Genomic DNA, 17,304 nt, shown 5'->3' on the forward strand with positions numbered 1-17,304 from the left:
AGAATCCTGCGAGCTGTAGCCCTTGCAGAGCTACAATTTCCAGCACCCTTGCCAAACTATAGTCCCCAAGATTCTCTGAGGAAAACCATGCGCTTTAAATGTATGGTGTGGATGTGATAGGTGTGAAGTCCAGGGTGTCAGCCAGCCACCTAGCCATGCCCCTCCCAAATACTCCATTCCTTTCCTTTCTCCTGCTTTCTTCCTGCTCCTCAACCCCCTCAGTGACTCCCCATCCTATGGCCACTCAGTCCACATGGGGCTGTTTCATACAGGTGTGTGTGCCCACTTAGGTAAGTAGCTAGAGAGGCAGGTTGGGAGGGAAGTTTTTATTTCCGTAAACCTCACGGTTTGCAAGCCTTCTATTTAGCAGTTTGGGTACAATCCTGAAGCAGTCGCCACCTGAGAAGTGATTTCCAGTTTGGAGAGACATCCTGATGATTCCTTGATTGTGTATGACCTCCCTGATACCATCATGGGCACAAATCATCATGAATGCAAAATAAAAAGGACGTCTGGAGGGGCCCTCTGTCATACTTTCTGGTGCCAACCCTACCAGGCTCTGGCAAACGTCAACCTTTCCCCTCACAAGGTGTGACCAAAGTGACCTCTGAAGGGGTAGACCAGCCACAGGTTGGTGGAGCCACTACCCCTGGCGTGGACTGAAGCAATGGGGACACCCAGCCTGCCACTTCCATCCCCTATGGGGCCTAGCTCACAGGCATAGCCAAACTGTGTGTTCAGGGGCTGCCGTTTATCATGCCAATATTATAGACTCAGACAGCAAATGCAAAGCGCTATTGATTGGGCTGTCACAGGAGACGGACGGCACGGGGCAGGCGTCAATAAGAGCTGCAGGATGCCAGGGCCCGGTCCCTCGGTAAATCACATCCACAGGAGTCGATTCCTCCCCCCGCCTGGCGCTAATAGAGAAACCACCTCTTTAACGGCAAATGCCAGCTGCCTCTAAATCATCCAGCAGAGGGCAGGGATGGAGGCGCGTCCACTATCGACAGCCTGCGAGAAAATCGGACATGGAGCAGTGATAATGGCCAGCCTGGCAGCCATAAATCACCCAGACAGAGAGCAGTCAGGCGGCTCAGTTTTGCCATGTAGTAGCAACATAAACACAAACTTTGGGTGAGGTTGTTGTTGTTGCTTTAAACTATCCTGGTGGCCTTCAGAATTGCCCCCTGTTCTCTTGGGCTAACTGTCCCTTCTTGTAGTTAACATATTTATAAGACGATGACGCAGATTCGTCACAATGCATTTCAGTCACTCTTTTGTACTCAATTGGATCCAGTGGTTTTTATCTACTTGACACATATGCATGTTTTGGAAGGGCATTAAAATTACGGAGCAACACTGGGCACTTTCCACTCGTGCTACTTACTTTTTAAACTTTTTTTAAAAAAGCATTTTGATGCATTTATACTGCCATGAACTACATTACAATTTTCTGACAAATGTGAAACTCTCTTGGATACTTAAGTTCCCATCTGCATGTTAGTCTAGACCTGTAGTCTTCAACTTTTTCACATCTAGAATCAAGCATACATTTGGGGACACATTTCTTAATTAATTAATTTTTTTACCATATATTTATCTGGTGGTAGTGTTGCTATTACAACTTGCCTTAGATTAAGCTGTGACCCAGTTGTAGGTTATGTGACCCACCCTCTGAAGTCCAGAGGTCTAGAGGAAGTGGCTAGGGAGGAGGTTTTTCTCCTCACAAAATACTGAAAGTTGGAGGCCCCCCAACACAGCTGAAGGTTGGAAGATTTGGGACAGACAATTAAGTCCTTCACACAGTGCATAGTTAAACTACAGTGGACACTCGGGTTGCAAACGTGATCCATGCAGGATGCACGTTCGCAACCCGCGTTTGCACACGTGCGGGTTGCGATTCGCCGCTTCTGTGCGTGCGCAAAGTGCAATTTAGCACTTCTACGTGTGCACGATGGTCAAAACCCGTACTTCAGGGTTTTGGCAGTCCGTAACCCGAAAAAACGCAACCTGAAGTGGCTGCAACCCGAGGTATGACTGTGGCCTTTATTCCTGCAAGCTGTGCAAGGCTTTAAAGGAAAGGCAAATTCATGGAGGATAAAGCTACCAAATGCGTGAGGAGTCTTTACAGTCATACTTCATGTTGCGTTCCACTCTTGTTCAGCTTACAAATGCAGCAAACCTGGAAGTGTTTACTTCCGGGTTTGTCACCCGCGCATGTGCAGAAGCGATCTGCGCGCTTCGCGTACGTGCAGAAGCGCTTGGTTGCACCGCGCACATGCGCAGAAGAGGCACTGTAGTTGCGGACTTTTCGGGGTGCAAACGGCACCCTGAAACGGATTAAGTCCGCAACTAGAGGTACCACTGTACTTACATTCAGGCATTTCCTGAGTTAAAGCAACACATGGGAGGGGGAGGAGTTGAATATACACCCATATACATCCCACTTTTCACAGGTCTGCTGTGGGGACCCTTCTCTGCTCCCAAAGGCTCTCTGCAAGTTTTAGAATCCTGCTTTTTAAAATTCTGGGTAGAGCAGGCTTCCTGCTGCAGGCAGTCACTCTCCGACTCCTCACAGCGACCGGTGGGGTGGAGCTTGTCCCCACTTTCCCCCCTTGCATGTTGCTCTAACCCAGAAGATGAACACTTGAATATGGCTGAGGGAGAGGCACTCTGCGTGTGCTCAGAGGCAGTTTCATCTAATTTGTAGCGTTGCCACTTTTGACTTTTCTTTTGTTAGACGCATTGTTGGTTAAATACCCCGGAATCACTGGCTGATCGGAGCTTGAGGTTGCTAGAGAGATGGGAATCTCTGTGCCTTTCAATGAGGTGCCCATCAGAGCCTGGGGAAGGTCGGACACTTCCCCACACACGTCAACTAAGGAGGGCTTGTGCACGCGCATGTGTGTGTATTCTGTGTCAGGGATGGGGAACTTGTGACCCTCCAGGTATAGCAGGATTCCCAACTCCCATGAGCCTCAGGCAGCATGGCCAGGAGTGAGGAAGGCTGGGAGTTGCAGTGCTGCAACATCCGGAGGGCCAGAGGTTCACCATCCCTGTTGTAAGTGTACCTTTGTAAACAAAGCAAACATTAGAAATACGCCATATAGGTCTCCAGTACCATCTCAACCGAAGAAAACCAAAAGCTGATAGGAAAGTGCTGCCCCTGGAATTTCTCACTGCTCTTGCAGTGGGAGACTAGACCTTGGTCTGACCCCAGCCACCTCTGCCTGCCTGCCTGCCTGCCCTTTTTCTTACAGCCAGTACAGCGCATGGCCCTGACTGCCAGCTTCCTCCTCCTGCATCTCAGTTTTGCCCCTTGTAGAACTCAGCAGGGGGGGGGAGGAGGAGGATGGGGACAAAATTCGAGTTGGTTGGCTCTGGCTTCCAGCATCTCTGGCTTCACCTACTGCCTGGGCTTCCTGCCGTCCTCCCAACCATTCCCAGCATGCACCAGGTGCTGCCACCACACTCAAGGAAGTGAGGAAAACACCGTTGTATCATTTCCCTAATGCCAGGATGGATGGGGACTTTATCTCCCTGCTTTCTCTCTGCTTATTCTGTGGGATGAGGAATTCGCACTCTGCACTCACTCAGAGGGGCTGTCATTTATTCTTACTTGCCATGTTTCTTGGCTAAACCCTGGGACTGAAAACACAATGGGGATGAAGTAAGCCCCAATTTTGCTCCCTACATCTTGTATATTTTTTGGATACCGAGGCAGGGGCCTTCTCCGTCTGAAGCATTAATAGGGTTCATTTTAACTCGCTGCTAGATCTGTTTCGTAGCTGCATTTCTGCCTTCCTGGGGGCCCTTGTATTTCCACCTACCTGCCTAGTAATTGAATTTCACGCCAGGCTGGGTGCCCGCCTCTGACTAACATTTTGGCTGCGAATTTCTTTTCTCCCTTTCTCCCTCTCTCCCTGCAAGACAGCAATTTCTTTTTCTCTTTTGTTTTTGCTTCCATCTTGTGCTCTTCTGTGGAAGGCAGCGCCGCGTTGTTGGCAACAGCAATCTGCGTGATTAAATCGATTCGCTTGCAAAAGGCAGATCAACATGAGAGATTTTTTAATTGGGATTTCCTTCCTTCCTTCCTTAAATCATAGTCCTCCAAGGGCAATAAGCATAGTTGAGGGCGTCATTCTGAACATTTCTCTCTCTCCATTTGGGGGCTGCCTCGAAGTCACGTTCTCTCGAGGGGAGAATAAATACCGTGCTGAAAAGAACAGAGAGGTCGTCGAGTCCAACTTTATCTGTACAAAATACGTCCACGCTAACAGCCATGACTACTCACTGTGGCGGTCGTGACAAGAGCAGTGGAAGTGGAATTAAAACTGAGATTCCACACGAGTGCTTAATATTTGGGGGGCCTCCAAGCTTTTGGGGTCAGTGGGCACATTTTCGGTGGTGTCTGTCTCAGAACAGCTGCTGTGGGGTGCATGGCATAATGCGAAATGCCTGCTATGGAGGCGGGAGCCAGAGAATTGGTGTGACACAAAATGGCTGCCGCGTGTGAAAAAGCAGAAACAGAGCCAAGGCCGTAAAATAGTACTGGCGTGACCCCACCCCACCCTGTCAGCCTCCCATCAATGTGAAGAAAAACATATAACCCACTGCCCACAGGCAGAAGCTCTTTGTACCTCTCCTCTATTCAGAATGGGTGGGTGTCAAATCCTGGCATCCCATGAAATATGGGCAGGTATGTGTGTGTTCAGTGTAGGAGAGGCTGCCCCAGGGCAGGCAGGAACTGAGCGGGAAGAGCAAGTGGCCCTTTGTGGATTGTAGATTTCTGAGGGGATGTTTACTGCTATCTTTGGTGGACATCGTAAGAGGTGCTGGCAGGCACACCAGCGCCCATGGGTTCTGCGTTGGGGACTCGTGTCATGGCTGAGATGGTTATATAACATTTGCTTATGAGTTCCTTCAGCAAAGGAGATTTCCAGTGTTAATTAATTGTACCCTGACCCGCCCCCCCCAGGAGCCCCCACTTTCCCACTTAATCCCAGAGCTTGATCCCGCTCTCACTTTCCTCCCATATTATAATCACTCGCTCCTTGCCTTTCTTCCTTTTTGGAGTCTGCATCGTTGCGATCTGGACCTGCTCCCATAACTGGAAGAAACGGGGTGGGGAAGCTTTTTATAAGCAACTTCCCATAGGAAAATAGTGCCTGGGCAGCTAGCCTTGCAGATCCTTGAAATAGTGTAGAAGCACCTAGACAATCAGGGCACAGTTATTTGCTGCAATTTGCAGATAGTGGTTAACTCCAGACTGACGCCCAGAACCAGTCCCTAGAAAGGCCTTCAAAAATTTCCACCCCAAAACAGACTTATTAGAGAAACTAACCAATAAACTGAAACTGACATAGGGACAAATAGAAGAAGACACCTTCAACCCGGTATGGTTCCCCTTTATCACATATGCAGCCCAACAAGACAACAAGAATCCACCAACAGCATACGAATCAATCTGGCTAACCAAAAACACACGCCCCACTCACACACGAAAACAAATCTCACTACAGTGAACCAAAGACAACCCAACCACACCCTAGGCCACCCCCAACCTCTCTCACCACCAGGGAAATATAACAAGTGAATAGTAGGAGAACCCACACAAAAGCTGACACAAAACCCCACACATACGCTAAGTAGAAGAATAGAAGCATTGCCACCCGACCCCACCCCACTCACCATTCCCCTTCCCCCTTTCCCCCTCTTTTCTTCCTAACCTAACACTGTGTGTAACACTGATGTCTCACCACAAATGAAACTGATCAGTAGAAAACGCAATTTGAAAAAAGAGACGATGCACGTATTTTTGTAAACTAAGAAATCTTTAATAAAAATGTATTTTTTTAAAAAAAATCCAGCCCACCTTTTAACTCTGATGGGTGTCCTGGACCAGCCAAAATTCACCCAGGTTGCTTTTAACTCATCACACTGCTGCTGCTCCTGCGTATCCGTCCAGGGAGAGAGGCCACTAGCCAATATGCCACGTTGGCAACGTGGGGCCTGAGTGGAAGCAGCAGGCCGCTTGTCTTGCCTTGGCTTAAAGCAGAGTCAGGGAACCATGAGAAAGGTCATTTGGTTTCTGTGCTGCGTTGGAAGAAGAGGACTTTCCATCAGCAGAGAAAAGCTGTCTCCGCTCTCCCCCTTTGCCTCTCTCTTCTTCCCCTTCCATCCCCTAGCCTTGCTCTTTCTTTCCCCTACCCATTAAGCTTTTTCTCCTCGCTCTCAGCCTCACCATTCATTTCCCCTCCATCCCTTAACTTTTCTGTCTTGCCCCCATCCCTATCCCCTAACCTTGCTTTTTCTTAAACCCCCTGTGGTCACTTCCAGGCATCCCGCTACTTGAGCATCCATCCTGATGGGTTGGGTTGCGTCAAGGCACACTTCCCCATCACTTTCCAGTCTTTGCTGCTCAAGATCTCTAAATCAACTTTCATTGTGCAGCCTGAATTTGTCTGTGTGTGATGGTCAGTGGTTCCCAATTAGCTGTGGACCCCCTTTTCAAAAGCCAATCCATGGACCCCCTACTTTTGAAAACGTTGATATCTTTGTGGTAGTTTTTGTTATGTGAATGGTGCCACCATACCTTCCAATGTTCTCCCAGCACAAAACTGGGTTGTGCATCTTCTGGGCTGTGCTCCTATGTTAGTCACCTGATCTGTGTGAGAGCACAACCCCCAGTATGGGATGTCTCAGACAGCTAACAGGTATGTGCCACAGACCCTCTGGGCGGGTTGTGCAGACCCCCTGGGGTCTGCCAACCACCAATTGGGGGCCGCTGGGCTAGGTGAACCTTGTGCCATTAACTGAGATTTCTTTGATGAGGTGATAGCCCTACTTTCTAACCACACTAGCTAATAGAACCTTCAGCTCCAGGAACACTGCCCTTGTGAATCTCAGATGATGCAGTTGTTGTTGTTGTTGTTGTTGTACATCATTATAAATTTATTTATGCTCCTTCTTTTCCCCTGATGGGACTTCAGGTGGCTTACAGATTTTAAAAAAAGAACTGCTATTTTATTTTATTTTTAGAAAAAGCTATCATTAAAAATCAATTAACCAATTGCTAGAATTAAAACTATATACATATATAAAATATGTTAAAGCACATAAGCAATAAAAACAGCACAGCACCAGTTTCCAAAAGCCCAACAGTCTTTTGGAAGACATCTCCCCCTGCCTGTCTTTTGGGCTTTCTGGAAGCTCCTGGCTGAGGCTGGTGTCGAAAACAGGATGCTGGACTAAACTGCCTTTGGTTCCCTCTCCTGTTTTCCTGCCTGAGGTAACCCCACTCTACCCAATGATAGGGCAGGACCTACAGGGGGAAATGACCATTCATGCTTGGCATGTGGGGTGAGGAGGGCCGCAAACACCCAGTGGCCCCAGGGTGGGGGTTGAGCTGATGTCCCTCAAAGCAGGTTACCAGAGAAGCTGATTTATCGCCGGCATCTCCATGGAGTCTGCACGGGCAATTTGTCTTTATTATCAGGGGCAATGCTGGTGTGTCAGTGGGAGATTTGCATTTTGATTGCATTTCCCCAGAGAGGACGCAGAACCTCCTCTTGCTTCCGTGCTCAGGCAAAGAGGAGCCCGAGGAAAGGACAGCATCCCAGGACTGTGCTTTTCCTTCCTTTTTTCTTTTGCCTGGGACCAGCTGTTGTTCCATTAGTGGGTACTGGGTCATTATTGTCATTTTTTTTAAAAAAGTAACTGTTTCTCGTTTGAATTTTTGTGTTTTTATGTTTTTTTATTGTTGTTTTCCATTGGTTTTGACATAAATTGCTTTGAGTTACCTTTGTAAGAAAAGCAGCTGAGAAATACAACAAACAAATCAGAGCCAACGCTGTGCCCTCGAGACGTTGGACTACATCTCCCATCTTCCGATGCTGATTGAGCCTGATGGGAGTTGGAGCCCAACAGCATCTTGACAGCAACCACCCTGTGACTGAAGTTCCTTCCTCAGTCCTGCCGCTGTGAATCCTTTGCCCCTCTAAAGCTTGAATCCATTGCTTTCTTCAGCAGTGATGGATATGCTCTCTTGGGTATCCATTTCCCCTTCCAAACACGTGTCCCGGTGGGGGGGTGGTAGATCAGGGAAGCCACAAAAGGCCAACCTCAAGTCCTGAAACATGGGGATTAACTCCCGTGTTTACTGGGGTAAATCAGAGCACATTGCTTCTAAATCCAGGAGCCGTGCTGTGAGCACAGCAGCAAGCCTGCGAGCCACCTCTGGGCACTGCAAGGAAGCCGGGCCACCCTCCTTGGGTCAGTAAATCACTCACAGAGCTAAGGCTGCATGTGGCCACTCAAGAAGCTGAAGCAGCAGTTGGCCAGCAGCATTTGAGGGCTGAAGGATGGGGTGCCTAGGCAGGACTCCTTGGTCCTTTGGCGAGGGCTGGTAGCTCGACAACATCACACACACACATGCACGAAGTCTGGTTTACTTATGCTGCAATAAACATCACCCGCTAGATTTCACAACCACTGCTTTGGCTTGAAATTTCTTATCTGGATAGCACTCTTCAAATCACTGCACGGTAGCCCCGCAGAAGAGGGCAAAGGCTCGTTCTCCACTGCTGCCTCAGAGGACAGGACTAGTTTTCAAGGGCTTAAGTGACAGAAGGGCAGATGGGTGTTCAAGGTTAGGAGAAAATTCTGGATGACAAGAGTAGTTAAACAGTGGTAGCAATGGCCCAGAACAGCGGGTGAAGGCCCTTAAGCAGAGACTGGACAGTCACCTGTGGGGGTGCTGTGGATCTGGATTTTCTGCAGCAAGGGGGGGGGAGACCAGATCACCTCACAAGATCAATTCTGTGGCTTCACTACCAAAATTTAGCAGGGGGAAATGTGCAGGTGACAGGAGCAAGCCAACAATAAATCATAACCTGAAAGTTGGCGTTAACTCTTTATTAGCAAGAACACAATCTGCGCAGACTTGGTGGAGTGTCAGGCGTAATGAGCACAGCAGCTCATCCCCGGTGGGTCTTGTCCCATGGATCAGTTGCCAAGACTGAAAGCCCCTGCCTCACCACAGCCGTCCAAGTCCCCTCCTCTGCAAGACTTTTTCCGAACAATTGGAGACCGTGCCTGTGTGAAGCCAACCTCTCCTCTGCCCTTTTCATGCCTCTTCTGGTTTTGGGAAACCAGCGGACAGGGACACTTGTTGCAGCAGAAGGGGGAGACACCTGTGACTCTTTAGCCAGACTCATCTCTGCCTCTTCACCTCCCTCCTCCCCTGCTTCAGCTTCTTCCTCTGATTCTAGACTTCTCTCTGCCACAGACTCCCCCTGCTCACTAAGCCCTCTCACACCTCCTCTTCCCTGTCTTCTCCCTCTGACCACTCATCATCATACCACCTCCCATCCATGGGCTCTGAGCCTTCTTCCCTTGGAGGTTCCCATCTGGTTCCTCCTTCCATTCCTCTGCGTCCAACCAGTGCATGACAGCAGGCAAGATTCTACCAAGTTGCTCAGCTAGGGCAAAGCTTGTTAAGATGCACAGACCTGTTTCCCCCAACTGGGGCGTATGTGGGCAATTAAGACTGGGAAACTGGTGCAAGGGATCCAAGTTGCCCCTGCCCCACTCATGGCTGCTCAGAAAGGGAAAACAGTGAAAGCACTGGGAGCTCTGGTCATGTCATGTCCTGCACCAGTTTCACCCTAAGAAGTCAACTTGCTCCTGCCTCCTGGTGGCTGATTGACAAGTGTGCTGGCACTCCATCTGTTTTTTGTGGGTTTTTTGTGGCAAATTCTGTTTTAATTTTATCAGAATTAAATGCTTACTAATTGATAGCACGTGTAATCATTTTGATTTGTTAAAATGCAGTGTTTTTTACACACACACACACACACACCTCTGTGCCGGCTGACGCCACTGAGACTTTACTACCGCAGCAGGGCAGGTGGTGGCGGTTGTGAGGTCAACCGTCCTTTAAGGAGAAAGCTTTTTAATCTGCAAAATTGAATTGCTTATTTGTTTTAATCATTTGAGCTGATTTTAATGGAGCTGGGTGTCGGTGCCTGTATGTGTGTTCCCGTGCATTGTGCATTATCATTGCCCTTTAAATTTGACAACACTTCTGAGAATTTGTACGGAAAGCAAATTGTAAATATATCCCTCATAAAAGAGGCTAAGTGGACCCTGAATAGTTTTTTGTAGTTATCCAGTGGTGGGGTGCCCCCCCATATGCTACTTTACGTAGGACAGCCCTCCACTTGAAGAAGTCCTGTCTGTTTGAAGGGCTATAAATAGTAGTAGTAGTAGTAGTAATTCACAAGTGGCCGCTTATTTGTGGTGGAGTCCCTGGGCAAAATACATTTTTGTGGAGGCCTTGCCTCCTCCAACCTGATCACCTCCAGCTGTTTTTGCACTCCCATCAGCCTCAACCAGCATGACCAATGGTCAGCGGCGTTGGCCGCTGGAGTCCAGCAACATCTGCAGGGCAACAGGTTGGGGAAGGGTGGCTTGCGCATTCCCCCTCCTGCCTCTGATTCCACTTCTCATGCGTGGATGGAAGAAGAGAACAGGCAAGGGGATGTGAACAGGTGGCGGAGGGGCGGGCAGGGGTCTGTCAGGGGCGGCAGCTGTGCTTTCTCTTATTGCTGGCTTGGAGAAGATAGCAACAAGCAGGCAGTGAGGAGCAGCAGGGCCCAGGGGTTCTCTGCTGGTTGGCAGTGGGCTTGACAGATGCCTGGCTGTGCTGATCCCTGCAAAACAAATCAAAATCGGAGGGAGCATGATGAAGGCAGTGTTTTAGCAGGGGCTGGAAGATTACCTTCCAGTGCTTGCACACTCCTCTCTACAAAATGCCTCCTTCTCCATGAGCTCAAACACTGGACACTCATAGCAGGGCAAGGGCAGGCTCAGATGAAGTCCTACCTCACATAAATCACACACACACACACACACACACACAAATACAAACACAAAAAGCAGTCTTCCAACCTTAGTGGGCAATGATTGCTGGCTCAACAGCACCCCCTGCTGACCATAGCTACTCTTCCTGATTTGTACGCTTGGATCCTGAATTTTACGTAGCAGGCAGAACAACTTGATTCAGCTGAAAGCGAAGAGGGAGGAGGCCTCTGGTATCCTCGGCAGGCCCGAGCCCCCAGACCTCCTCGCTCCACTCATCTTCCTTCTCCCTTCACTACCATCTACAAATTCACCACTGCCTCCTCCTGCAGGAGACACTGACGCCAATAAATCTGGGCCTGGTATTTTAATATTTGCACACTTCCTCCTGTATTTAACTAAACCCAGCTGTTGGCTGAGCTTTGACTCACCCCACTTGATTCAGAAACTAATTCATTGGCTGACTGACCGAACCCAAAGGGTGCTCATCAATGGTTCCTCTTCATCCTGGAGAAGAGTGACTAGTGGGGTGCCACAGGGTTCTGTCTTGGGCCCGGTCTTATTCAACATCTTTATCAACGACTTGGATGATGGACTCAAGGGCATCCTGATCAAATTTGCAGATGACACCAAACTGGGAGGGGTGGCTAACACCCCAGAGGACAGGATCACACTTCAAAACGACCTTGACAGATTAGAGAACTGGGCCAAAACAAACAAGATGAATTTTAACAGGGAGAAATGTAAAGTATTGCACTTGGGCAAAAAAAATGAGAGGCACAAATACAAGATGGGTGACACCTGGCTTGAGAGCAGTACATGTGAAAAGGATCTAGGAGTCTTGGTTGACCACAAACTTGACATGAGCCAACAGTGTGACGCAGCAGCTAAAAAAGCCAATGCAATTCTGGGCTGCATCAATAGGAGTATAGCATCTAGCTCAAGGGAAGTAATAGTGCCACTGTATTCTGCTCTGGTCAGACCTCACCTGGAGTACTGTGTGTAGATGTGAGCGCCACAGTTCAAGAAGGACACTGACAAACTGGAACGTGTCCAGAGGAGGGCAACCAAAATGGTCAAAGGCCTGGAAACGATGCCTTATGAGGAACGGCTAAGGGAGCTGGGCATGTTTAGCCTGGAGAAGAGGAGGTTAAGGGGTGATATGATAGCCATGTTCAAATATATAAAAGGATGTCACATAGAGGAGGGAGAAAGGTTGTTTTCTGCTGCTCCAGAGAAGCGGACACGGCGCAATGGATCCAAACTACAAGAAAGAAGATTCCACCTAAACATTAGGAAGAACTTCCTGACAGTAAGAGCTGTTCGACAGTGGAATTTGCTGCCAAGGAGTGTGGTGGAGTCTCCTTCTTTGGAGGTCTTTAAGCAGAGGCTTGACAACCATATGTCAGGAGTGCTCTGATGGTGTTTCCTGCTTGGCAGGGGGTTGGACTGCTTGAGAGCGAGTAACCCACTCTGTAGTTTTTCAGGTTGCTTTTGTAGTTTTAATGTATCTTTATTTGTAAATACAAGTGTAATGCATTTTAGCTGCTTTATTATTATGCCCACTTACAAGGTTTTTTGGGGTGGGGTGGGGTGGGGGGTTAGTAGTTCATGCATTTGTATATTCTACTCTGCCCTGGGACAGATTATAATGCAGGGGTGGGCTATAAATATGCCTAATAAATAGACAATGAATTTAAAAAATGCAGATAGATAAAAGTCTTTGGCAACCCTTGAGATGTGGGGCTGGGGTAGGGGATGTTTCTGAAGTTGTCCAAGCCATGAGGATATTTATTTAAAATACGTTTATACCCTCTTATGGGACCAAACCTTCACCAGGCAGTTCCCGTCGTGCAGATATAGGATTATAATACCGAGTAAAAGCAAGAGCAGCACAAATGAGAAACGTATCTATATATAGCTATGTAGATATCTGCAGAATAAAAGGCAGCAATAAGATTCGGCAACAGTAAAATAGCAGCAAGACAATGAGACCAATAAATAGTAACATCCAGCTTCAGTCCAAGAAAATTAAAACAAATAAAATAATTCAGCACTACTTCAGTTAATAGCAGCAAAACAATATAAAGAAAAGGCTGTTTGAAACAGGCAGGTCTTTAATGCTTATTTGAAGGTTGCAGCGATGAGGTTGTCTGAGCCTCTTTTGGGAGACAGATCCATGAAAGTGGGGTCACTGCAGACGGGTCCCCCGTTTGTCATATTTGAAATGAGGTCTTGGTTATTCTCAGGGGCTGCTGTTCATTTATTTCGTAAAGGCCAAAAAAAAAAAGTCAGGAGTGTAAGTGATATAAAAATGCTAACATGAATCATGCAGAGTATATGTTCTTGTAGAAGTGTCTAACCTCACTATAATAAAAGAGAACATTAAAGAATATGTTGCTACTCAGTGAGGGCATTACTAACTGCGTGTTTTACTTTTTATATAAAAAAAATGAGAACGTTCCATATACTGCTGCTTTAAGCCTGAGTAATAACTTCAGAACTACCCAGGGAGCCTAAATGTAGCCAAAGGGATGTATGTATGTATAAAGCAAATAAAGGAAAATAAGTAATTGTCACTTAATAATTTATCTAAGTGCCTAAGGGATACTTGAGAAATAATCTTTATTCTTCAGAAGGAATAGGCTTGCAGTAAGCTTGTTTTAGAGAAGTAATGTGGTTCTCTCCAGAAGCTGCTGGACTCTCAACACTCATCAGTCCTGAACAGCACGACTACTGGGTGGAATGATGGGCATTGTAGTCTAGAAATATCTGCAGTGCCCAGGAGCATAGCATGGGAGGGGCTGCCAGGGCAATTGCCCCAGGCGCATTTTTCATGTGTGTATGTGCGCGCTACTCACGGCGCCTTCTCCAAACCAGCCCTGCACTGCTTTGCGAGGCTGGGATTTGATCAGCAGCTCGGGAAGGGTGGCATGAGAAAGATGCAATAGTCATGTGCCCTTTGATCCCAGCCTCCTGAGGGATCATTGCAGCCTTGCAAAGTGGGTTGGGGCTGGTATCGCTCCGGTGGCATTGGCGGTTAGGCCTGGGCTGGCACATGTCAGGCTCTGTTCGTCCTCCATGCCCTGCACTCTGCTCCCCTGGCATGCGTGGGCGCACACCCCGGGCACCACGAGAACACACTCCGCTGCTGGGAGTGCCAGAGACTCACCACCCATAAGAATTTGCAAAAACCTCTGCTGGATCAGACCAGTGGCCCATCAGCATCCTGCTCTCAGAAGAGCCATCCAAATGCCTCTGGGAAGTGCACAATAAGGACTTGAGCACAACAGTACTCTTCCCACTTGTGATTCCCAACAACTAGTACTCAGAAGAATTACAGCCTCCAACTGTGGAGGCAGAGCAGAGCCAGCTTGGCTAGTGGCCATTGAGAGCCGCCTCCTCCAATTAGAATTTGTCTAATCTTCTTTTAAAACCATCCAAGTTGATGGTGATCACTGCCTGCCTCTTGTGGAAGCGAGTTCCATCGTTCAGCCATACACTATGTGAAGAAATGCTTTGTTTTGTCCCTCGGTGGTTTAGAGAATTGGAAGGAGCAATAGCAATGCGCTCTTGATTAAGTCCAGCAGCTCAGTTCTTGTAAGCATCTCTCAGTCAAATTGCAGAGGAAGGAACTGAGCAAGAGGGGCTCTGCTAGGCTCTGCTTCTGGCCGATGACCCTCATCTGTCTCTCTCTCTTTTCTCAGTTGTCATTCACACGGTAGGACCCATCGCCCAGGGGCAACCCAGTGCTGCGCAAGCAACCGAACTCAGCGACTGCTACAAGAACAGCCTGAAATTAACCGTAGAGAACAAGCTGCGGACTGTGGTGAGCAGACAGGGAAGAGGCTTAAGGTGTTTGATAGAGCAGGTGGCAAGGCTTGATGCAAATCTGCAAGGCTCAGCCCTGGGACTTGCTCTGTAAGTGATGAAATAATTTACACAGGTAGCTCTTGAAATCTTTCTTTCTTTCTTTCTTTCTTTCTTTCTTTCTTTCTTTCTTTTCTTTTCTTTTCTTTCTTTCTTTCTAAATGGGGGTATTTCTCTACCAAAGCCAGCCAGCATTTTTCCCAAGCACAGCTACTCTCCTAGAGCTGCTGACAGTGTAATTTTCCCTTCCATTCACCAAGGGTACTTTGAAATTAAATCTGATCGGAATGGAAGGCACAGGAAAAAATCCAGACATCAGATACAAGGACTGTGTACACACATCTAAAGCACACCCACCCCACAAAGAATCATGGGAGCTGTAGTTTACTCCTCCCAGATACAATTTCCAGCACCCTTAATAAACTACAGTTCCCAGGAATTTTGCAAGGGTGCTTTAAATGTATGGTGTGTACGCAGCCAAGGTCTCTGGTGCCTGCTTACATCTTCAGAAGGTGCAGACCTGCAGCCCAGTTCATTGTGTCTGCTCCCCTCGGCTGGACTACTGTTCCTTTCCCTCCTTACAAAAAGCCATCTCCCCCAAGTCTTCTGCCTCCGCCAGTGGTCAGCTCAATGTCCCAGGAGAGCTCACAACAGCAGAGATATTTCTAGCTACCATCCCCCTTTCGTGTGCTCTTCTGATACTGCACTGGAGCGCGCAAGTTGAATGCTTCGCTATTATGGCTGATAGGTAAGACAGATAATTAAATTAATTAGGTTTAACCACAGGTCTAAATGATGATGACAGATATATATTTGTAATACAATTAGAAAGCAGGGGCTCACAATCGAAATATAAAATCATTGAATTCAAGCGCTGTTAAATTGAGTTAGCCTTTTATAAACCCAAGCTTTCAGAAGAGAGCAAAAGCCTCCAGCTCTGTGGTTTATCTGCAGCACATGGGGCAGCACTGTAGGATGGCCATGCTGGCTGGGGCGACTGGGAGTTGTAGGCCAAACCCTCTGGAGGGCACCAGGTTGACAAAGGCTATTTTAGAATATATAAGCTCTTGTTCTTTGCTGCTGGGAATGGCAGGCCCTTGCAGGTTCACCGTCCATCATTGGGCCTATTCTGTGGCTTTCTGCCGAATTTACATGGGAGGCAAGGAGGTCTTTGACTGCCAGCCACTGCTGTTGTGAGGTGCCTCAGGTTGTAAGCCCCTCTTCAACCTTCAGCTCCACCCCTGGAACCAGGGAGTGGGATGGAGCTCCTGCACCCTTACTGCTGCAGATTAAGCACCCAGAGAGAAGAGTGCTCATGCGCATGCAGAATCTCTCTCACGCACAGCCTTTCTCCCCACAGGCCTTCCCCTGCATTTCCACAGGCGTATTTGGTAAGTATCGCATGGGAAAGTGGGAGCAGAGGGAACCATCCTTCCCTAGGCCAAGAGATAGAACGGAGGTTGTTCCGCAGCATTACAGCTCTTCCTTCTCCCTTTCTCAATAGGCTATCCGAACGATGCTGCTGCTGAGGTGGTGCTCAACACGCTGCGCAAGTGGCTAGAAGAGAGTAAGGAGAAGGTGAGGGAAGAGGAGGAGGATGTGTCTGGCTGGGGAAGGTGTGGAGGAGCAGGTTTGGGCACTGGCAGGTGCCTCCTCATTTGAGACCCAGAATTCTTTCTTCCATGTTTTGACTTTGGGAGCAGAGCTCAGTCTAACCATCCCTCCTGATCCAGTTTCAGAGCCCCCTTGCTCTTTAAGGCACGGGTGGGTTCAGCTCAAAGGCCACACGCTTTCCAATGAGGGTGGGTGTGTTGCATGCCAATGATGGCAGGGCTATGCTACATTCCAGCCACATTAAAAAGGAGGTTTCCCTCAGTCAGTAGACTCTTAATCTCAGGGTAGTGGGCTCAATCCCCATGTTGGGCAAACGATTCCTGCATTGCAGGGGGGTTGGACTAGATGACCCTTGTGGTCCCTCCAACTCTACAATTCTACGATTCTACACATGTACCCCCACCTTCCTCATCCAGCCAGGCAATTGAGAGGCAATATTACACTTTGCAGGCCCAATTCCAGCAAGCAAGAGCGCTTGAGGGCAGAAAGGTGGGCAAGTGAAGGGTGAAGCCTGAGGGCGATTCTCGAGGACCAGACAAAAGCAGCCTGAGTAAAACAGGCAGGCATGTGCAAATGTTTTCTAATTTTAAATACATAATTTTTGGAGATGGGTGAATAGATGCGTGCACCATCAGCCCTGAAGAACTAAAAATAGCATACCCAAGGTATTTATCTAAAACACCAATATAAATGGCAGAGGAGGAACAGAGCAAAGAGCAAGATGGAAGGAAAGCTAAAAAATACCCAGCAGTGGAAGACAAAGCAGGAAGAGACGCATGGTTACGCATGGTGGATCACAGCAGCTGCAGGCAGCTCAGAGCAGCAACAGACTCCAACTCCCATCAGCCCCGGTCGGGGTGACCAATGGTCAGTGACGATGGGAGCTGGAGTCCAGCAACACCGGGGGGGGGGGCAGGCTTCCCAGCCCTGTCCTGGAGAAGCAAATGGCACAGA

General features: G+C 48.3%; 1 protein-coding gene across 3 annotated transcripts in view; it reads left to right on the forward strand.

The window, feature by feature from the left end:
* MACROD1 (mono-ADP ribosylhydrolase 1) overlaps window positions 1-17,304 on the forward strand; it is a 311,383-nt gene that overhangs the window by 292,242 nt on the left and 1,837 nt on the right. For all 3 annotated transcript variants that reach the window (XM_053369541.1, XM_053369540.1, XM_053369542.1), the window contains 3 exons: window positions 14,574-14,695; window positions 16,097-16,127; window positions 16,241-16,314. In XM_053369541.1, the coding sequence (XP_053225516.1) occupies window positions 14,574-14,695; window positions 16,097-16,127; window positions 16,241-16,314 (227 nt within the window). The remainder of the gene's footprint in view (window positions 1-14,573; window positions 14,696-16,096; window positions 16,128-16,240; window positions 16,315-17,304) is intronic.

This window comes from Podarcis raffonei, chromosome 16 (assembly GCF_027172205.1).
Source record: "Podarcis raffonei isolate rPodRaf1 chromosome 16, rPodRaf1.pri, whole genome shotgun sequence".
Taxonomy (NCBI): Eukaryota; Metazoa; Chordata; class Lepidosauria; order Squamata; family Lacertidae; genus Podarcis; species Podarcis raffonei.